Source organism: Heptranchias perlo, chromosome 5, assembly GCF_035084215.1.
Source record: "Heptranchias perlo isolate sHepPer1 chromosome 5, sHepPer1.hap1, whole genome shotgun sequence".
Classification (NCBI taxonomy): Eukaryota; Metazoa; Chordata; class Chondrichthyes; order Hexanchiformes; family Hexanchidae; genus Heptranchias; species Heptranchias perlo.
The window spans coordinates 111,066,815-111,090,539 of NC_090329.1; the positions used below are offsets into that span (position 1 = coordinate 111,066,815).

Consider the following 23,725-nt stretch of genomic DNA (forward strand, 5'->3'; position numbering starts at 1 on the left):
TGTTAGGTTGGCGGGTTGGCAGGTTGTAACTGGTGGGTTTTTCCCCCTCCAGGGTCTCCATGCACCACTGCTCAGGTGACATGGTGGGCAGGTACACTGGCCTCCATTGTTGTCTATCCCCTTCACACAGCGCAGCACAGATCAGGTCAGGACCACACCCTGCAGCAAAGCTGCGTTTTATTACTCGGTAGGACACCGTGCTGCATTACTGCTCCACAGAGTTTTATTGATTTGTAAAAATCCACTCATTAATCATAACTGGATTACTCACTAAATAGAGAATGGCAGCTGTCATGTCACACTGCACTTTGAATATTGATTCATGTTATTTTTTTAAAATTTGTTTTTTCATTATTTTAAATCATGCTGCAATATCCAACATTAAAATTCACCAGGATAATTGCCAAACGTGGTAGCCCTTTGCAGCCAAAATATTACAACTACTTGCTGCATATCATAGATTTGTTATTTATGGTATATGCAGGAGCTTTTTTTAACCTAGTATGATCTATCTATCGATATATATTTTTTAAAAAAAAGATCTCTGCACTCACTTTCAGTCCATCATAACTTTGGATGACAGACATTTCCTTACAAGTTTCTATAACTTGATTGACGTTGTTTGAACTTGCCTAGTATTTACTTAATATAAACATGTAATAGACTTTGTAGCCTTAAAGAGACACACACTTCAGCAGCAGAATAATACAATGTCCTAGAAATTTGATTGCACAGTGTCTGTTTATCGACGTATATACTGGAATTGCGCCTCACGCCAAATTGGTTAGGGTGGCCTGTAATCGTCTAGGACGCCCGCCTGAAACTGGTGTTGGGTTCATTGCTTATGCAAATTGCGGGCCAAACGCCTGTCTCAGGCCCCTTTGTAAAATTTGTTTACGACTGACTGTAGCATGTGCCATGCATGGGGGGGCCAGTGGCGGTCAAGGAAAAACCCTCCAGTGTCTGGAGTCATACCTGACATAAAAGAAGATGGTCATGGTTGTTGGAGAGCGATCATTGCAGCCCCAGAAGTTCCTGAGGGAAACACGCTCAGCCCAACCTTCTTCAGCTCCTTCATCAATGATCTACCCTCCATCATAAGATAAGGAGTGGGACTATTTGCTGACATTTCTAGTGTTCAACTCCATTCACAATTCCTTCAATGGATCAGTCCATGTAATCTTCATCAGGACCTTGTCAGCATCTAGGCTTGGGCTGACAAATAGCAGCTAACATTTCTACCACATAAATGCCAGATAATCACCATCTCCATCAAGAAAAGGTGCAACCACCTCTCGCAGTGGCACCACCATTGTACTGTCCCCCACCATCATAGTCCTGGGGGTCACCTTTGCCCAGAAGTTTGACTGGACCAGTCATAATAAAGATATGGCTCCAAGTAGGGCAGAGGCTGAGTATTCTGTGAAGAGTGGTTCACCTGGCTCCTCAGAGCCTCTCCATCATCATAAGGTTCAAGTCAGGGGTGTGAGAGAACACTCACCACTCATCTGGATGGATGCAGCTGCAACAACACTCCAGAAGCTCAACACCATCCAGGACAGAGCAATCCACGTAATCAGTGCCCTGCCATTGGACTCGGTATTCATACCTTCCAGCACTGGCACACTGTGGCTGCAGTATGAACAGTCTACAGGATGCACTGCAGAAACTCATCAAGCTTACTTCAACTGCACTTCCTACTATCGCCAAGATCAAGAGCAGCAAGATCACTGGAGCACCTTCATCTGCAAATTCATCTTCAAGTACTTGCCTTTATTAGCCGAGGCATAGAATATAAGAGCAAGGAGGTTATGATGGAGCTGTATAAAACACTGGTTAGGCCACAGCTGGAGTACTGTGTGCAGTTCTGGTCGCCACACTACAGGAAGGATGTGATCGCTTTGGAGAGGGTGCAGAGGAGATTCACCAGGATGTTACCAGGGCTGGAGCGCTTCAGCTATGAAGAGAGACTGGGAAGATTGGGTTTGTTTTTCTTGGAGCAGAGGAGGCTGAGGGGGGACATGATTGAGGTGTACAAAATTATGAGGGGCACAGATAGGATGGATACTAAGGAGCTTTTTCCCTTCGTTGAGGGTTCTATAACAAGGGGACATAGATTCAAGGTAAAAGGCGGGAGGTTTAGAGGGGATTTGAGAAAGAACTTTTTCACCCAGAGGGTGGTTGGAGTCTGGAACTCACTGCCTGAAAGGGTTGTGGAGGCAGGAACCCTCACAACATTCAAGAAGCATTTGGATGAGCACTTGAAATGCCATAGCATACAAGGCTACGGACCAAATGCTGGAATATGGGATTAGAGTAGACAGGGCTGATGGCCGGCGCGGACACGATGGGCCGAAGGGCCTCTATCCGTGCTGTATAACTCTATGACTCTATAACTCTATGACTCTAAGTCCTGCGTCATCCTAACTCGGACATATATCGCTGTTCCTTCATCATCGCGGGGTCCAAATTTTGGAATTCATTACCTAACACCATTGTGGGAACACCACCACCACCTCAAGGCAACTGAGGATGGACAATAAAAATGCGGCTTTGCCAGGGCCACCTATATCCTAAGAACGAATATAACAATAAATTACCTCATCAACTTTTTCATTCATCAAGCTATCTCGATTGTATTTACTTATATCTTAAAAAAAAAATTTCTATTTGTACATTTATTCTTTGCACTTGCATCTTCAGTGCTTCCTCCTTTCTGCCTTCTCCCCATCACAGTTTTGCAAACACTGATGACGTAGAAATAATTCTATAATTCTATGGGGATAGGGCAGGGGAGTGGGACTAGCTGGATTGCTCTTGCATAGAGCCAGCAAGGACTCGGTGGGCTGAATGGCCTCCTTCCGTGCTGTAACCTTTCTATGATTCTATGTTGGTGTTTGTCCAATCTCCTAGATGGAACTGTAACTCTTTCTGGAATATTCAGTTGGATTTAGCACTCTCTTCTCATGGAGGTCCTGACAAAAATTTCAGTGCTCATGTCAGGTGTCCTGCCTGGTGTCAGTTGTGAAAGTGCTATTATGTCCTCCAAGTAAACATTACATATGTATCCATTCGGTAAATGAGCGTCCAAAATGAAGAAACATTAAATTGAGGTCCCACGTGCCTGTTCAGGTGAATGTTAAAGATCTGAAGACATTATTCAAAGAGGAGTGGAGAGTTCTCCTAATGTCCAGGCCAACATTGTCTTAATTGCTGCTGTTAATCCATTGGCATTAGCATGTTACCAACTAGTTAAATTCACTACTGTGGAATGGTAATCAGTACTGCAACTGTCTAACTGCATTTTATGCTTAGGTGGGCACTATCTCCATGGCATGAAAATTGCTGTCTGTTAGATTCTGTTACCCCCCTTTTGTTTTTGTTTTCCCACAGACTAAGGTGGAAGACCTTTCAATTTTTTCTGGAGCAGAAGAAATATTTGCATTTCAGCGTACCATCTCACGACTAACAGAAATGCAAACTGAACAGTACTGGAATGAAGGAGACCGGAGGAAGAAGTGACTGCTGAGTGAACGGCAAATTTAATTGTAAATCTGTAAAACACTGAGCAACAGATCAAATTTTAGTTTAACGTAAGAACTGAGGTGAACGTGACAGATTATACTCATACTCCATTTGTAAGCACTTTGTTCGTAGGACCATTGACCTTCTTCCATACAACTTATTCAAAGATTTGCTGGGCCCAAACTCCTGTGCAGTTGACTTTTGTTTTTAATTTAATAGCCAGTTTCCGATGGTATTGACATTATGGTAACCTATGGGTAACCCAAGCTTGGTATCATCTAACCACTACTACTTGATTTATCTTGTGTTTTGTCCTGGACTTCTTAATCTTGGTGTTGTCCCATATTATAAAGATTGGCCCCTCACCTAAGCTGCTCCCAAAAAAACTATAAGAATTCACGGAACAAGAAAAAGTAATTTGCTCCATCAAGCCCACTCCTTCCACAGAATATGCACAATCTGCCTCATTGTGGGCTGTACTCCATCAATTTAATGTCCTCAGGAAAAGTTCTACATCAATATTTGTGTATTTAAACTCCAAGAATAAAATTTATTTAACACTGATCTTCAAGGAACGTTTATTTTTTTCCTTTTTGGTGGGGGTCAAGGTAAATTAATAGTTCAACCCTCATAGGTCACATCTTTGAATGCCAGTTTGACATTCAAAGGCCTAGAAATTCGGGCATGCCCATTTTTGGGGGCGCAGGGACCAACCTCTGCACCTAAATGGTGAGGCCCACAGCGCACCCAGATAGTGGACCTCGGGCCTCATTGCCATTGAGCCGGTGAGCTGCGGACAGTAACAGGCAGCTCGCAGGCGATGCAGGATTGAAGATTGTGCCTCTGCGACACCAGCAGGCAGCCCTCAGGTAAGGGATGATGGGCGCAATCGGGTCGGAAAGGATGCTGTAGCCGCCACCGGCTGCCTCAAGCCAAACCAATCTGTCATTGGGGTTCTTAAACAGACATCAGGCCCCTTATTTGCAGAGCTTAATGCCTGTTTAATGCATGAACACTGCACGCCAATTTTTTGACCTTTACCAATATGGCAGGCGACGCACTTACAGCTCTTAATAAATGTACGATTCCTGCGTGCCATATTAAAGGCTTAGGAGGCCGTATAGCGCCTGAAAAATGGGCGCTGCGCGGCTGAATTTCTAGGCCTTCTTTGACTGAATATAACCAATTCCTCGATGGAGTGTTGTGTCCCAAGTGAGTGCTCTATCTTAGTGGAAAGAAGAAAGGAGAGAACCAAACTGACCTGTGGGACCAATCCTGCTCCTTTATTACCACAATTTGCAGATGAAGGTGATCAATTCAAGAGTTGCATTGAGTAATGCCGTAGAAAATCTTGCTGCTCATATGTGGCTTGGTGTCAAATTTTGTTTGATAACGCTCCTGTGAAACACCTTGGGACGTTTTACTACGTTAAAGGCGCTGGAGAAATGCAAGTTGTTGTTGGTTTTCTCAAATTTCTTGCTGAAGGACTGTATTGGAAAGAAGTAGGGTTAAACATGGGGAGAAGTTATAAATGAAAGGAATAATAGGAGGAAAACTTCATTGCCTTAATTCTAAGGACTTCATATGTAAAATACTATTATATTTATATTTCAGAACAGTCTTACTATGTAAATTGTTTGTGTAGTATTAATTTTTTTAAAAACTATTACACTACACTGCATTGTAATGTTAATTTTAATAGTTACAGACAACTGGGTGGTGCAATTATTTAACATAGTGTCCTTTCACCTCTGAAATTGGAATTGAATCCAGATTAACCGTTTGAAATTCTCTGAGCAGTAGCAAAAGAGTCCAAGAAACAAGTCTGCACAACTCAACCCAGTTCCTAGTAGGCTTAAACCTACAAAATAAAACTCTGCAGAAATTGGCAGTAAATTGCCAAACTTGCACAAAGAGGTCAGAAGGGTGGCTAGTTTTGAGAAGTGGAAAAAGTCACACTGGTGCAGTCGGGATGCTCTTCTAATGTTGGAAGGGTTAAGATAAATAATTGAAAACAGATTAGAGGGAGTTTTTCTGCTGAGCAGGCTATTCTGTATCTGAGTTGAGAGTGCTTGATAATGATGCTGGGTGTCTGAAGTGAAAAATGCCCATTCCCCAGCACTAGCAACACTTATACAGATTAGGATTAAAAGAATCACCCCCAAACTCTGTAACACTAATATCTCCACAGCAAAAGTGGCAGGTATGGTACATTTCACTTCCTGTTATTGGCTGCTAAATAGCAAGTAGTATAGTAGTGGAATTTTGTTAGTGTGAGATAAAAAATGAGTTACTCTATTGAAAAAACAAGCTGCCTTTAGGTGATTGGTACTGTAGTAAGATTGTACTGTACTATGGTGAGTCAGAGAGTACACTATTATATTAAAGGGGTGTTCTCAACAAAGTGTGTTTGGAAAAGTTTCAGGAAGTAAGTGTAACACTTACAGCAGGTGTGTGCTATATGCCAGACCTTTTAATATGTTAATAGCATAAGGTAATTTCATTTGTACAGAGAACTGTTTATAATTCCTTCATATTTTCAATATTAGTTGATTTACTTCAGGATTCTGTTGTTTCACTACAGAGTACTTTTAATGGACAAACTCAGCAAGTCAATCAGAAATGCAGTTCTGATGAGTCGAAACCTGAAATGTTAATTTGTCTATTGTAAACAATTTTACAACACCAAGTTATAGTCCAGCAATTTTATTTTAAATTCACAAGCTTTCGGAGATTTTCTCCTTCCTCAGGCAAATGTTTCAAGAGCTCCTTGAAGCCTACGCATTTATACATATTGAACAATACATGGTGTTTACAGACTGCCCCTGCAACTGCCCGTTGCCAAGGCAATCACCGTGTTCAGACAGAGAGGTGTCACCTGCAGAACCCCCGAATACACATTCAACAAAAAAACAAACAGGGAAAAAAAACAGAGAAAAAAAAAAACAGAGGCAGAAACATCCGGAAGGCAGAGAGAGCCAGCAAATGACCCATTATATTAAAAACAGATAACATTTGTTCGCTGGTGGGGTAACGTGTAGCGTGACATGAACCCAAGATCCCGGTTGAGGCCGTCCTCATGGGTGCGGAACTTGGCTATCAATTTCTGCTCGACGATTTTGCGTTGTCGTGTGTCTCGAAGGCCGCCTTGGAGTACGCTTACCCGAAGGTCGGTGGATGAATGTCCATGACTGCTGAAGTGTTCCCCGACTGGGAGGGAACCCTCCTGTTTGGCGATTGTTGCGCGGTGTCCGTTCATCCGTTGTCGCAGCGTCTGCATGGTCTCGCCAATGTACCATGCTCTGGGGCATCCTTTCCTGCAACGTATGAGGTAGACAACGTTGGCCGAGTCACAGGAGTATGAACCATGCACCTGGTGGGTGGTGTCATCTCGTGTGATGGTGGTATCTGTGTCGATGATCTGGCATGTCTTGCAGAGGTTACCGTGGCAGGGTTGTGTGGTGTCGTGGACGCTGTTCTCCTGAAAGCTAGGTAGTTTGCTGCGAACGATGGTCTGTTTGAGGTTGGGTGGCTGTTTAAAGGCGAGTAGTGGAGGTGTGGGGATGGCCATAGCGAGGTGTTTGTCCTCATTGATGACATGTTGAAGGCTGCGGAGAACATGGCGTAGTTTCTCCGCTCCGGGGAAGTACTGGATGACAAAGGGTACTCTGTTGGTTGCGTCCCGTGTTAGTCTCCTGAGGAGGTCTATGCGATTTTTTGCTGTTTCTGCCGGATGTTTCTGCCTCTCTCTGTGTTTTTTTTTTTCTCTGTTTTTTTTCCCTGTTTGTTTTTTTGTTGAATGTGTATTCGGGGGTTCTGCAGGTGACACCTCTCTGTCTGAACACGGTGATTGCCTTGGCAACGGGCAGTTGCAGGGGCAGTCTGTAAACACCATGTATTGTTCAATATGTATAAATGCGTAGGCTTCAAGGAGCTCTTGAAACATTTGCCTGAGGAAGGAGAAAATCTCCGAAAGCTTGTGAATTTAAAATAAAATTGCTGGACTATAACTTGGTGTTGTAAAATTGTTTACAATTGTCAACCCCAGTCCATCACCGGCATCTCCACATCATCGTTAATTTGTCTGTTCACTTCACAGATACTGACTGACTTGTTGAGTATTTCCAGCATTTAGTGTTTTTGTTTCAGATTTTCAGCATCTGCAGATTTTTGTCTCTCGTTTGAGAGTATCTTTAATGTTGATACAATGGATGCCAAGCCAGAATAATGGTTGAGCTATCTCGAGAAGCTAAATTGGTTCAGCACTGAAGATGAGTAGAATCGTATACAATATACGATATGTGTGTCACATAATGTTTGTCATAACAAAATGTTGCTTTTATTGGCAACTGGCTGTTTGCCTTGTATTTCACATGCAAATTGTACATTAAATTCAAGTGTAGATTAAGTCTGGCTCAGCACACCTTTGGGGTAAGCAACAAAGAAATGCACTGTTTTAAAGTCTTGTGTTATGTAAATTATTTTAAGTACTTTGGATAATCTTGGCATTGAAAACAATAATGTGCCAATTGTATTTTGATAAGTGACTCAAAAAGCTTTTGCACAAAGAAATATAGTTGTCATTGCTTAACACTTTCTAATTTGAATGCTTGTACGTCTCCAAGTGAAGATCAACACAAACACTTGTTTACTTGTCATAAATGTTACAATTCATTCAATGAAAAGTAAACCAAATGTAGAACAATAGGACATTAATGGTTCTTGGTACTTTTTTGGTACTTGTTCTGCCCTGTTGAGGTGAGGCTTGCACAGAATGCTTGAGTTTCAATCAAACGAGGTGCTCAGTCTGTGTTAACAACAAATATAGTCAGGCTAGTTACTAAATTGGAAATGTAAATTAACTGGCAGCTGCAGCATGCCTCACGCTACACACAGGTTCAACCATTCCAATATTTTCACAAAACGGACTATATCAGTATTCTCTTCACTCATAGATAATTTTAAAAGTCGTTACGACCCTATTTGCATTGATATATAAAACTACACTTTGTGTATTTTATGGGAGAAGATTTCAGTAATGTCTGTTTTCTAATGTGAAGATACCAAATACATTCTTTTTACTGTGAATATTTCTTCCTAAATTTCAAAGTGCTCTTCCTTTTAATTTCACACAATTTGTACTGGAACTTATTTTTAAAACATCACATCCATTAAAGATACAACTGGTTTCTTTTTGAGCTGAGACTTTGTATTCTTCAGTCTTATCTGTCTCCTGTTACACTGCTGGACCACTGGCAGTACTGTGCTCTCAACTGTCCTGATCTTTTTATATACTAGGTGTTGTGTGTTAAATCTACACTGTTACCCCTCCCCCCACCCACAGCATAGTTTACCATCTAATTCCAACCCTCTTTACAACATTTTCTTACAGTTTGTCCTCGGTCTTTTGTATTCTGCAGCAGAGAGGATGAACTTGCTCCCAGGCTTACATATTCCACAAGGCAATGTATACAAGAGCAGTATGTAACATCATAACAGTTTCAGGCAGGAGAAGACCTTCGGTCTATCTCGCCCACCTATCCACAGAACTCCATGGGTGTATTTCTCACAACCCTGATGTCAACAGTTCTTCACTTCTCCCTGTGAGGATGCATCCGTCTTCTGCTCAGCATCGCCTCACAGTAGTATGGCTGAGATTGGGAGTTCAGTGGAGTTGGGTCACACCAGCTTTCGACCACAGCATGGCATTGCATTACAGTGTCACCTACATGTCATTTTCGTTCAACACTCTCCAACAAAATCCAACATCTGATCAACAAAGAAATAAACGGAAAATTGCTGAAAAACTGCAATGAAAACAATAAATGCTGGAAATGCGTAACAGTTCTGTTAGAATCTAAAAAGGGAAAAGACAAGTTAATGTTTCAAATTTTGACCCCATGTCAGAACTGAGTTCTGATGAACATTCTCTACCCAGATATTAATTTTCTCTCTTCAAACGTTGACAGACCTGCTGTCTTTTCCCAGCATTTTATGTTTTTATATCTGGTGAGCAGTATCTGTTTACAATTAGTACATTCCAATAAAACCATATAAATCGGCTGTTGATTTTTTTTTAACAGTTGTCTCAAAAAAGTGTATTGTATTGTAAATATTAAATAGAAAACAAAATTAAAGAGCAGAAAATAAATCTACTCCGAGCACAGGATTCCATCAGCATTTTAGTTGACGCCTAATTTCCTTTTGTTTTAATTTGGCAAATTAAATCATGTTTAACTCCGATGGCAAACTTATTTTGAAATGAAAAGAAGTTTACAATATTTGGTAAAATATAATCCAGTTTAGAATCACCTCCAACAATTCATAAACAAAGCTCTTTTTAAAATGCTAGTTAAACCCTTCTTTACCAAATGAAAGTCAAACATTCTTGGTGTTCTCTTTTTATTTCCAATCTCCATTTATTTTATTATGACTGTCCACAAGTTAATTTTTAAAATCTGGAATGCACTACTTGAAAGGGTGTTCGAAGCCGATTCAGTAGTAACTTTCAAAAGGAAATTGGAAATACACTTGAAAAGGGAAAATTTCCAGAGCTATGGGGAAAGAGCAGGGGAGTGGAACTAACTGGATAGCTCTTTCACAAGGGCAGGCACAGGCACGATGGGCCGAATGGCTGTATGACTCTATGAAACTATTCAAGAAACAAGCAGAAAGATTTTGTCTGTGTGCAATGTGTAATGAAGTCATAAACCTTTTTTTTAATGGTTTATGATTTTGTTAATTATTGTGCACAGAGTAAATCTTCACTCAAAGGTTTGGATTTGCCTCTACACCCATTTGTAGATATTCAATTTTGGGTCAACAGCTAGGTTGTAAAATCTTGTGGCTAAATTATATGTTCAAGCACATTTTATGTTCTCCAAATTTAGATGACTTGTTCTTGCCGAGCAGCAGTCATGAAATAGGAGAAAACAAACCAAGAATGTCAAACTCTTCTTCCTGATGAACGGCCACATCTGATTTATTACCTTATCTTTCTCTTTCTGATCATATGCTTTTCCATAATTTTCTCTTTTTGATCCATAAACAGGGTCTTGTACACCGTGTGGGAGAATTACCACAGGGTTCTCCTGATTTTCTATTATAATTTTGTTGGGAACTCTGGAGAAATGGCGCAAATTGCTGTTTTAGCCTTTTATGCCGTTCCTCCGGGAATTCTGCTGATCTTCTACAGAAGGGTAAGGAGACATAACCTTAAAATCAGAGCCAGGCCATTCAGGAGACAAGTTAGGAAACACTTCTTCATGCAAAGGGTGGTAGAATTGAGGAACTCTCTCCCACAAAAAGCATTAGATGCTAGCTCAATTCATAATTTTAAATCTGAGATCGATAGACTTTTGATTGCCAAAGGTATTAAGGGATATGAAGCCACAGTGGGTAAGTGGAGTTAGGATACAGATCAGCCGTGATCTCGTTGAATGGCGGAACAGGCTCGAGGGGGCTGAATGGCCTCTTCTGTTCCTAAGTTACGCTGGGAGACCGGGAGAACCCCTGCAGAAATTCCAATTGCATGTTTCAGTGTCAGTCTATATTTCAGGCCGAAATGAATAATAGTCAAAAGATTACAATCTCTACTGGTCTGAGTAGGGTGCCATTAACATCTTAATCAAACCTGTCACCGAGGTCAGTTTTGGTACTTTTCATTAATTCAGACAAAATTTGTTTCTAATACTTTATTAAAACTTCTGCACCATTTTTCTTGCTCGGTAAATTATGGTACATGTTTGATTCCAATATGAAACTTTTGTGAATATTCAAAAGAAAAAATCAGCTGGAACTCAGCACCAAGAGCGTTCAGATTCATGTCTCAAAAATGAAATGTAACCAGAAAGTACAAAACCCACCATCAGATCAGTTGTTTGTTTTTAATGCAATTTATGCGTTCTATTTAAGAGCCCTGCAGGTCTTCTAACTATCAATAGCATGCGATAATCCTTAAACAATGACCGCAATTAAATGTATGAAAAAGAAACTCCCCCTACAAGTGTCAGATGGTGATCCCTGAACTGACAAGAAAATAACTACTTACATGAGAATGTTGTGTTAAAAAGATGACAATAGGCTTGATTTGATGACAAAAAGGGTGCATTATCAGTTGCAGATAAATAGAGCTCTATTGAAAATAGGACTTTCAGCAGATTTGCTTTTAGCAGTTTTGACACAGTCTACTAGGCCAACAAAAGAAATGCCATCTCAGGTGTTTTACATATTTATACATAAGGATTTTAAAAATGCATTTCGTCTTTATGAATTGTAGTTTATTCAATTCAGAGTGTAATAAATGGTTGTGGTTATTTCAAGTCTTTGGTAAGTTGATTTTCTCTTAATATTGGAGGCAATAATGTCATCTTCCAGTTTATATAACCAGTGATACTTCTCAGTATTGTGTTCAGTTAAATAAATCCCACTATTGCTCTGTGTCAAATAGTGTCTGGCAGAATCAGGAATTATCAGTAGAGTTAAGGCAACCATTTTTTTTTTACTGATTGAGTTGGGCCAATCCAGGATATTTGAAAGGTACAGGAATGTGTAGTATACTAAACCACTGAATCCTTCAGTTTCTCCAATTTGATTTTCAAAAATTACCACATGTGACGTTTTATCTTTTGGTAAAATTCTGCAGGCCTGTGTGCTTATGATGGAATTTGGTGTGCAACAGGGTAGTTATCTTTCAAAAGTGTCTAAAACTGTGGTTGAAATATTGCTACATGGTTCCTCAATATAAAAATTAGATTCATCATCAGTGTGCATACTTCCTTTTTAAAGTGTGAATCATCTTGATTACAAAGGTCCCATCACAAGAGACAGGTCGTCATAATCGGCAACACATTCTGCTTCTTTGTTTTTATCTGTAAAAAAAGTGTAACCATGCTCTGCTTGAATTGCAATTTTTAGTCAAACAGTAAAATGTCAATAGAACCAAATTCTTGTGGCAGGGAAGAAAAGGAGGGGGTGGATGAAGTTGATGCTGCCATGTGTTAGTTATTGGGTTTTCACCTCTAGGATCTGGCTTCACATCCAACCCAGACTGATGGGTTGAAAGACTCCCTCTGTAAGGGTCCTACATGGAATGAGTTTGGGCAATCTCAATACAATTTCTTGTGGGCATGGGCGACAGAACAAAACTGCCCCTAATTTGACACTAAATTGGTCATTTCACTCTGAAGCCAAAAGGATGGTTGGTGAAGGAAATAAAAAAAGATCGCAGTGGTGAAATAGGGGTTGCTGCTCTGAATTAGGTGCTGACACAGTGTTGAGGTAGAAGGAAGCTTTGCTCTGCATGTAACCATGCTATACTTTCCTACATTACAACAGTGACGACACTTAAAAAGTACTTCATTCGCTGTAAAGCACTTTAGGACGTTCTGAGGTTGTGAAAGGTGCTATATAATTACAAGTTATTTCTGTCTTTACTTGACCAAGATGTTTGCAACCATTCTACACCACTGTGTGTAACCGTCTATACCACTGCCACCTCAGACTCTGCCAGCGGATTAACAACCCCCTCTGCACTTAGGAACATAGGAACAGGAGTAGGCCATTCAGCCCCTTGTGCCTGCTCTGCCATTTGATAAGATCATGGCTGATCAGTGATCTAACTCCATATACCTGCCTTTGGCCCATATCCCTTAATACCTTTGATTGCCAAAAAGCTATCTATCTCAGATTTAAATTTAGCAATTGAGCTAGTATCAATTGCCGTTTGCGGAAGAGAGTTCCAAACTTCTACCACCCTTTGTGTGTAGAAATGTTTTCTAATCTCGCTCCTGAAAGGTCTGGCTCTAATTTTTAGACTGTGCCCCCTACTCCCAGAATCCCCAACCAGCGGAAATAGTTTCTTTCTATCCACCCTATCCGTTCCCCTTAATATCTTATAAACTTCGATCAGATCACTCCAGAGAATACAACCCCAATTTGTGAAATCTCTCCTCGTAACTTAACCCTTGAAGTCCGGATATCATTCTAGTAAACCTACGCTGCACTCCCTCCAAAGCCAATATGTCCTTCCGAAGGTGCGGTGCCCGAACTGCTCACAGTACTCCAGGTGTGGTCTAACCAGGGTTTTGTATATCTGCAGCATAACTTCTGCCCCCTTGTACTCCAGTCCTCTAGATATAAAGGCCAGCATTCCATTAGCCTTATTGATTATTTTCTGCACCTGTTCATGACACTTCAATGATCTATGTACCTGAACGCCTAAGTCCCTTTGGACATCCACTGTTTTTAACTTTTTACCATTTAGAAAGTACCCTGTTCTATCCTTGATCCAAAGTGGATGACCTCACATTTGTCTACATTGAATTCCATTTGCCACAGTTTTGACCATTCACCTAATCTATCAATATCGCTTTGTAATTTTATGTTTTCATCTACACTGTTTACAATACCACTAATCTTTGTGTCATCGGCAAACTTAGATATGAGACTTTCTATGCCTTCATCTAAGTCGTTAATAAATATTGTGAATAATTGAGGCCCCAAGACAGATCCCTGCGGGACTCCACTAGTCACATCCTGCCAATGTGAGTACCTACCCATTATCCCTACTCTCTGTCGCCTTTCGCTCAGCCAACTTCCCAACCAAGTCCGTACTTTTCCCTCGATTTCATGGGCTTCTATCTTAGCTAACAGCCTCTTATGTGGGACCTTATCAAATGCCTTGCCTCCAAAATGTCCATACTCCCTCATTACTGCAGTGAAGTTGCAATAATCCTAGATTATGTGCTCATGTCCTGGACTGGGGCTTGAACCCATGAGAGTGCTACCACTGACAAGCTGAAGACCAGATCCTTGATAATTCAGATACATTTTACTTATCTGTGTAACTTCTCAACTTAACTTATTTAGGCATTATGATGATGGCACATCACATCGCTATACTAATACTAGGAGTGTTAGGAGTGTTCAAGCTTTTTGTCTTTGTGGGCCACTTCGGTACATACAATGGAGCCATGTGGGCCATGTATTAGGTCTAAATCCATGTTCCTGTTAACTTGCACACATCTCAAACTGAGGATGCCAACAGATTTTGGTATTCTGATTTACAATATATCCAGCGATAAGGGACAGCTCTAAGAACGTCCTATCCAAACCTTCATTTCTACAAAGTGAAACAGGATAAACCAGCAACTAAGAAATAAAAGTACATGTAGAACTGAGTTGCTGAGCTTCATGGGTGGAGTTTAGACACCTCTGCATTAGATTGTGGAGCACGACCATGCAGTTTGCTTCTGTGATTCCCACAAAATAAGTACCAAATCTTGGCCTAGGTGTCTGGAGGAACTCTCAAGTGAAGACACAGTAGATTCCAGTCGAGAGGGGTAGAAATTAGGATCATTCATCCTGTTCTATTCTTGCACATTTCCAGAGCAGCACTGGAAGAGGCCTGAGAACAAATTTGATACCTGCTATCTCCTTTGGCCTTTCAAGAAGTGGTCCAAGGCAACGGACGATCAAGAAGACTTCAGAAGGTAACAATTAAAAAGAAAAAAAAATCACTTTACTCATTTGGTAATGAAGGAGAAAACTAGCCAATGATGAAGAGCAACTAATCATAAAGGTGTGCAAGGCTAGCCAAAAGTAATTCTCCTAATATTCCCTCCCGATGAGGAATCCCCCCGTCTCTACTGGTAGAGATTAGGAACTAGCAGTGCAAATCATTGCAGGTATCTGACAGTATTTTGGGCTTCCAATATACTACATCACCATGACAGCCACTTTAAACATCAACTTCTTAAACTGCCACTTATCTGTAATGTGCTAGATTTATGCTTGTTTCTTCACCAATTTTATCTTCTTTTCCGGTCTCCTGAAAGCATTAGTAACTTGCTGGACAATTGCCCTAGTGTTAAGGCTTTTGATAAAGTGCTGCATGGTAGGTTTATCATCAACATTGCGGCCCATGGAATAAAGGGGGCAGTAGCAACATGGATACAGAATTGGTTAAGGGACAGGAAACAGAGACTGGTGGTGAGTGGTTGTTTTTCGGACTGGAGGAAAGTGTACAATGGTGTTCCCCAGGGGTCAGTGCTGTGACCATTGCTTTTCTTGATATATATTAATGACATGGACTTGGGTGTACAGAGCACAATTTCAAAATTTGCAGATGATACAAAACTTGGAAGGCTAGTAAACAGTGAGGAGGATAGTGATAGACTTCAAGAGGATACAGACAGGCTGGAGGCATGGGCGGACACATGGCAGATGAAATTTAACACAGAAAAATGCGAAGTGATATATTTCGGTATGAAGAACGAGGAGAGGCAATATGAACCAGAGGACACAACTCTAAAAGGGGTACAGGAACAGAGAGATCTGGAGCTATATGTGCACAAATCGTTGAAGGCGGCAAGGCAGGTTGAGAAAGCGGTTAAAAAAGCATACGGGATCCTGGGCTTTATAAATAGAGGCATAGAGTACAAAAGAATGGAAGTCATGATGAACCTTTATAAAGCACTGGTTCGGCCACAACTGGAATATTGTGTCCAGTTCTGGGCACCGCACTTCAGAAAAGATGTGAAGGCCTTAGAGAGGGTGCAGAAGACATTTACTAGAATGATTCCAGGCATGAGGGACTTTAGTTATGTGAATAGACTGGAGAAGCTGGGGTTGTTCTCCTTGGAACAGAGATGGTTGAGAGGAGATTTGATGGAGATATACAAAATCATGAAACGTTTAGACAGAGTTGATAGAGAGAAACTGTTCCAGTTGGCGGAAAGGTCAAGAACCAGAGGACATAGATTTAAGGTGATTGGCAAAAAAACCAAAGGTGACATGAGGAAAAACTTTTTAACACTGCGAGTGGTTTGGATCTGGAATACACTGCCCGAGGGGATGGTGGAGGCTGATTCAATCATGGCCTTCAAAAGGGAACTGGATAAGTACTTGAAAGGAAAAAATCTGCAAGGCTACGGGGAAAGGGCGGAGGAGTGGGACTAGCTGGATTGCTCTTGCATTGAGCTGGTGCGGACTCGATGACCCAAATGACCTCCTTCCGTGCTGTAACCTTTCTATGATTCTAGTGCGTATTATCCATGTGTGCTTTTGGAGCGAGCCGTTGGCAGACTTTCAAATGGGTTCATCACAGCTGAGCTTGGTCTTATTCTCACCCCAGGTCCAGTTTTCCATAAGTCACTGGTCACCAGTGCCTGTAGAACTATAACCAAAAAAGAGGTCAACACTTTCAGAAGAGGACAAAATTGATCAATTAAAATAAAAAATATTCCCATAAATCTGACCCACCACAGATGAGTGGAGGCCAAAGATCCTTTCTCTAACCCAGGGTGAGTGAGGAAAGTTATAACATCCATGGTGTTACCCTGGCTGAGATCTGCTAACTCAAGGCAAACGAGCAATAGAACTTGGGACCTTACCAACTTATACAGATCAGCCACTGACCTGTTAAACTTCCTCTGTCTTTGGTGGGTGTGCCATGGTTTATACTTCCTGCCAAAAATTGCATCTGTGAGTTAAACAAGAGTTGGCCAGTGCTAATTGGTCTTGTATCTGTGTTCTGAGTTGTATTCAGGTTGGCTCTTTACAAGGTGAATTTTCTGTATTTTGAAATTTCTAAAAATGTGGTTTATAGTGAGAAACAGGAACCATATCACCTTTTATTATTTGATTAATTTTCTGTATACATAGAAACACATGCAGACGTCCCCTGTTGATTTGTCTTCTGTTTGTATAAGCAAAATATAAGTAATGCTGAGGATTAATTTGATATTGAAATCCAAGTTTAGTTCTGGCAATATTGTATGTGAGGATTTGTACAGGTATCTTATTCAATCCGATGGATTTTTGTTCTCATCAAGTGAAGGATATCAATGCTGGGGAATACGTTTTCCACTTTGGGCATCTAGTAGTGTTGGCATCTAGTGCCCTCACAACTGAGTGAAGCTTTCTATGCTCCAAGAAAGGGAGCTGAAAATCCTTGGCCCTTCTGGAAGACTTATGGTAGGAGTGCAGCAGAAAGCATACCCCAGGTTCAGCCTACCCTGCCACTTTCCACCCGCCCCAAATGTGGGCCTCTGTGTCAGGGGGGTGCGTAGCCGGCAGAGGGGACTCCAAGGCTGGCAATCCACCAGCAGATCTACACCTACTAAATGGCATACCGGCTCACTAGCAGACACAAATGTGGGGCCAAAGGGCACGTTTGCAGAATCTATCCAAGAGGAGGTTCTGGCAACCCGTCCTGCCCCTCCAAAGCACGCAGCCCACACCAGGATTACCAGCCTTCCTTCCCCAAGATGTGTCCCTGGTGGTGCAGGTGCCATTGAAATTATAATAATGAAACCCTTCACCTGCCCCCCCCCACCACCCGATAACCCCACATATTCCACTGGAGTCAGTGTCAGAGGTCACCGGCGGGCCAATCCCAGCAGTTACACTTGGATTGAAGGTCTGCAGAATTTCGGGCCCAATGTCTCCACCCAACCCTCAGATGAGCAGCCCCAACTGCACGAGCATGAATTTATATTTTCTCACAGTATCCATCCTTATCTGCGTGAGATTATCAACTTTGTACCAAATTCTAGGCAATTTGGGATTGTAGATCCATACACATTACCAATTGGGTTGAGACTGCTCAGACGTCTTTTTACTTTGAACCTTTGCAGATGGTGCAGGAACGAGACTTTCGTTGCGTTGGTCTGGGCTGGATTCAAATCTAGAACCCAGAGGTGGTAAACGGTTATTAAACCTACTGCATTCTCCAGTCTCAATCCTGCAAGATGTAGATTGTCAACTGTATACTCTAATATCAAAGATTTTTTTTTACATTTTGTAACAAAACAATGTCGAATTATCCTTTCACAGTGTATTTCAGTTGTACAGTCTCGATTTTCATGCAATGCTTAGATTGTTACACTTTTGCATTAGCACTTGCATTCATCTCGACTGCTGCAGGCCCGGTTTCTTCCAGGACATGGCATAATTAATTAAAGTTGCTATGTTGAATGAAAGGACAATTGCATCCCCTAGAGGCAATGAAACAAAAGACAGCTAAAATACCCAGTGACCACACAGTCGGATTTACACATTTTGAATGGAGAAGCTAGTTGATAGAAACAGCCAATAGCATGCATACTAATGCAAAGCTTCCCCTCAATGGCATTTTTCTCAGAGTCCTTAAGAAAGGTTATAATTATGCTCCTCCATACGTTTTGAACTGTCTAAATGTAGAGAATCTAATGATTCTGGTCAGTTTGTTTGAATGTTCCTTGTATATCTCAATTTCATCCCATTCACACCCTGAGGAGAAATAAGTTGTTTCGTAAGCAGAAAGATTTTCCACGATTCCTCTAAGTGAGCCTTTGTGTAAAGGCAAAAAATATTTTTTTCTATGTAGATTCATGGGATGTTAAGAATTCCTTTTTGCCATATTAAGTAGGGCCAAAAAGAAAAATGAATATGTACAAGGGGAGGGAAGGCGAGAAGTCCCAATTCTCCTGAGTATCTTTTGTACAGCAGTTATTCAAAGATGTGGACACCCTAGAACTGGAGCTATTCATTAACGGAAAGATTTAACTTTGGAACTTGCTTTGTACATACTGTAATCTAATAGGATTGAGCACATAATGTTCAAAGATAACAGCTGGGAAATACAATAAAGTAATGTGCATAAAACCACATTTTATTAATGTACTTAATCTGTTCTGTCAATGGGTTGCTTTTAACGTTTTAAAGTTCTATTGTTTGCCAAAGTTAGTGAAGCCTTCCACCACAGTACTCTACGATATTAGGAGTAATGGGGTGGGGGAGGGCTTGTCAACTACAGATGTAAAAAGGTCAAAGCTCCTCACAGTAGAAAGATTTTGTATTCTATTTCTGCTGCCTTTTAGCTTCAATATTGCTGTACTGAGGTGCATGTATGCCACGCTTGCACATAGCTTATGCCCCAAACTTGACTCTCCTCCGGGAGAAAGAAAGAGTCAACCCTCGCATTGACTGCACCTCCAACTTAAACTGACCTTGCTGCTTTTTTAAAAAGTGTGACCTAAATGCATGTTAATACGTTACTGTACATTAAGAAAAAAATAACATTGGTGGTTGGTTTCTTCAGAGTAAAAGAGACTTTGACCTGATTTCTATGTATGTTATATAACTTCACAAAATAACCCTGGCTGTTAGAATAAATAAACCTATCTGTTTATTGCTACACTTTCCTGCCAGCAATATAAGGGCAGTGAACATTGGATGAACATATTCAATTTCTTCCCTCCCTGTGACCAGTCAAGCCTTGCTCTTTTTTTGTTGGAAAATCTAACATATTTTGATTGTTACACTGAAAAAATAAACACATTTACAATCCCTCTCATTCTTTCTGGTCATGTGATTGTGACATGCAGCGATGCTTTCATCTGGCAAAATTTGAAGCTTTACACCAGATTTTGTTTTTCAATGTCCCTTGGATTGCTCCAAGCTGGGCAGCAGTTAGTGTGGAGTTTGTAAAATTTTGCTTATTGTGTTTTATTTTCTTTCCTGCCAATTTTTTGTCCCATTTAAATTTTAAAAAATATTTATGAGCTTGTCCATAAAGACCACATGAAAAGAAATGAATTCCAACTCTGTAGCAGAATAGTGATATCATGAAAATTATCTGTCTGGATCTAACTCTTTTCACAGCTTTATCATCTGCCAAGGATTATGTGTTACTCAGATCTTCGAAGTTGTTTCCATCCATGTGAAATGCCTCCTGGCTTAGCTTCAGTGGTTCCCACACTAGCTGCTGTGCTTCCTGGCTCAGCTTTAGACTATCATTGCCACCTTCATGGGCGCAATAAAAGAGTCCTTTGCAGCCTGTGAGAAACATACCAAGAAAATAAAGCAACACAGAAATAAAAGAGTACGGAATGAAAAAAGGTCACTTTGCTCATTGAGCCCAGTGCTTCCAACAGACCAATTACATTTTAAATTAATTACTTTTTGTGAGTCAATTCCATGTGTTTACTACTCTTTGGAGAAAAAACATGTTCCCATCTCAGTTCTGACGGAAGGTTTTTGACCTGAAACGTTAACTGTTTCTTTCCCGCTGATGCTGCTTCACTTGCTGAGCTTTTCCAGCATTTTCTGTTTTTATTTCAGATTTCCAGCATCCGCAGTATTTTGTTTTTGATGTTCCCATCTCAAGTCTTGCTAGGGGCTTACCAATTTTGTACTTGTCCTCTGGTTCTGTGATCACCGTTTGTTGCATAATCTAGGATTCGTCCTAGCACTGCTCTGGTGATTCTGACTCCTCCAAAAATGGTTTCATAAAAAGTTAAGAAAGCCATTTTTTTTTAACTTATCAAGGTCATTAATGATGTACTTGTGTAGCGTTCTGCAACAGCACAATCACATTGAGAAATTAGTATTTTACTTCAGATTAGATCTGTAGTTAGTGAGCTTAATGAAGAGAAAGATTATCAAAGTATCACCATGTCAGTGAAAAAAGTGGAACAATGCACTGGTGATTTCCGCCCAAGAGCATAGCAGTAGCAAACATTGACTGGCATATCACAGTAGAAGGTACATAATTCACAACAATAACTACCCAGGCAGCGGGTGTGCCACAGCAGTCAGCCAACTGGGCCTGGTGGAGGAGCAGTGAATGAAGATGCTCAGACTCACCAGAAAATCTATGGCTGAGGCACACCAGCTGGTCTACGCAGGCCTGGAGAGAGAGTCAAAATCATGTGTTCCCATTTCATTTATGTGCCATAGGCTAAGATGAAAAATAGGAATTTCTCCCTTTTTTTTGCGATAAATGGAAAACCTAACCCTTTATCACTTCCACACTTAAGATGCTGAGGGACAGGTAAGTAAATGAATCCGTAGAACATCAGATGCAAGATCCCCCAAGCTAGAAAGAGCCCAGAAGACAGATTGGGAGGAGGCACACAGGGTAAAAGCCTAAACTGGGCAACCTCTTAAAAAGACACAGGACATCAGAGCAAAGGCCCCAGATACTGGAACCTCAAATAATTCAACCCACATCCAAAGGCTAGGAGCATGACAAAGATCGTCACTTTACATCTATGTTATACAAGCTGTGCAATTAGTGTTTACATATGATGTACCAAGACTGGGTACAGTTAGCAAAGCAAGTTAGCCCTGTTGTCAATCTGCTGATTAAACTAGTACCCAACCAATCAGCAGTATAGGGAAATCACCTATCTGGGGAAAGAGTTTTCTGACAGCCAGATGAATGGGATAATTGGGCAGCATCAAATGCTACAGTATGTCAATTTGCTCTGGGACTAACATAGTATTGAGTCTCCTGCAATAGACTTAGATTAAAAATATTGTTACATGATAGAGATTCTGTTATAAAATATGATTTAGCAATTGTGTAAGCTATGTAAAATGTTGTCATTTCAGTGTTAGAATGCTAAAAAAAATAGAATTGTAAAATGAACAATTGGTATTTTAAGCATTTCTGTGTCCAGTTTACTTTTTGCTCAATGGGTTGTGAGTTACCATTTCTTATTATGAAAAGGAAAACCTCCTACTCAGATTCCCACACAGTATGAGTTTCACCCTCTGCCTATGTCCTGTAGTTCCAGTGCTTTGAGTGTCTTTCCATATGCAAAGCTCTCTAATGATTTCCTTAATAACTTCATGTGGAAGTTTTCTTGCCACATGCTAGTTAAATTAAGGCACAATGCTGCACAGTGTGAAATGTCAAATTATTAATATTTTAATGCTACATGTATTTAATATAATCCAAATTATTACAGTTAAAAGATCAGCTATTACTCACAGTAGTTCAAGTACATTAATTTGCATTGCACAGACAGGTTTTGAGACTCAATGGGTCTATGACCCATTGCAGAAACAGCTTAAAAAAAAAGGGTAAAACAAAAAGCAAGTATCAGTGTAAGGTCTGATAAGCTCTGCTTCGTTTGACTTGGCACATACTTAATTCCCCTGAAAAAGTATGACAATACCTGTCTGATTTTTTTGGATGAGACTCACTATAACAATTGGCTTTAACTGGTGACTTAATCAATGAGCTGTATGCCATTAGAGTTGCATTTAATATTAGTTGCATGATGTGGGGTAGGGCTGATTCCCAGTAGCAACACATCACAAAGGTAGTAAATGTGCAGAAAAATTTACCACAAACAATTGATCAGAAGATCTTTTAAATTGATAAAAATTCTGGTTCCCATTTGGGATTTCCATAATCCATAATCAAGATTATAAGATGGTCTATGAACACAATAAAGAAATGTAATAATTATTTCTCAAATAGGAATATGCCCAACTGAAAGAAGGACAATACAGTTTGTGGCACAGTTGAGCGGTGCAGTCTTGCACTGACATGATGTGCTATGGCATTTCAATGATCTTATCTCATCACTTAGCAAGACTTCATCTCAGCTTTAACATTATTCACCTTCAAACAAGAGACTGTCACATTTAAGCTTTGGTAAGGATCTGGTGCCAGTTGTACATTTCAGGAAATTATTCACTGCTGACATTCTGAACAGTTATGGGAAAATGAGCAATATTTTCACTGTTTGTCAATACAAGAGGACCAGGATAGTTTGCATCTGGTGAGCCACAAAAGGTGAGCACAGAATTGCTTGAAATGTTTTTATACTGATATTAGAAGAGTTAGAAATAAAATAAATTGAATTACAGGCATATTCTTTCATTAAGAATTTAATGTCATGGATATCTCCAAAATCTGATGGATAATAGTAATGGATCCAAAGTGCAATTGAATGACTAAAATGGATTCCAAAAATCTAGGTTGGGTCACAAAGCAGAAGGTGAAGCTTTACTTGTAAAATATGACACAACTGTAATAGAGAGGGAGGATATTGGTTAGTAGGAGGGAGCTGACACCATTTGTATGCAGCTCGAGCATTGAGTTGGTCAAAAGCTGATACTTGCCATGTTATGGGCCTCTGGAGCAACAGGTAGAACAAGATAGGGAATATTGTGAACAAATTAGAGAAACATAGAATGGTTACAGCATAGAAGGAGGCCCATTGAGTCCACCTGGCTCTATGCAAGAGCAATCCAGCTAGTCCCACTCCCCCGCCCTTTCCCCGTAGCCCTGCAAATCTTTTCCTTTCAAGTACTTATCCAGTTCCCTTTTGAAGGCCATGATTGAATCTGCCTCTACCACCCCCTCAGGCTGTGCATTCCAGATCCTAACCACTCATTGTGTAAAAAGGTTTTTCCT

General features: G+C 40.6%; 1 protein-coding gene across 2 annotated transcripts in view; it reads left to right on the forward strand.

The window, feature by feature from the left end:
* Positions 1 to 4,089, forward strand: part of afg1lb (AFG1 like ATPase b) — a 156,641-nt gene extending 152,552 nt beyond the window's left edge. For both annotated transcript variants that reach the window (XM_067984994.1, XM_067984993.1), the window contains one exon: positions 3,394 to 4,089. In XM_067984994.1, coding sequence (XP_067841095.1) covers positions 3,394 to 3,522 — 129 coding nt within the window. In that variant the 3' untranslated portion in view covers positions 3,523 to 4,089. The remainder of the gene's footprint in view (positions 1 to 3,393) is intronic.
* Positions 4,090 to 23,725: the final 19,636 nt, after the last annotated feature.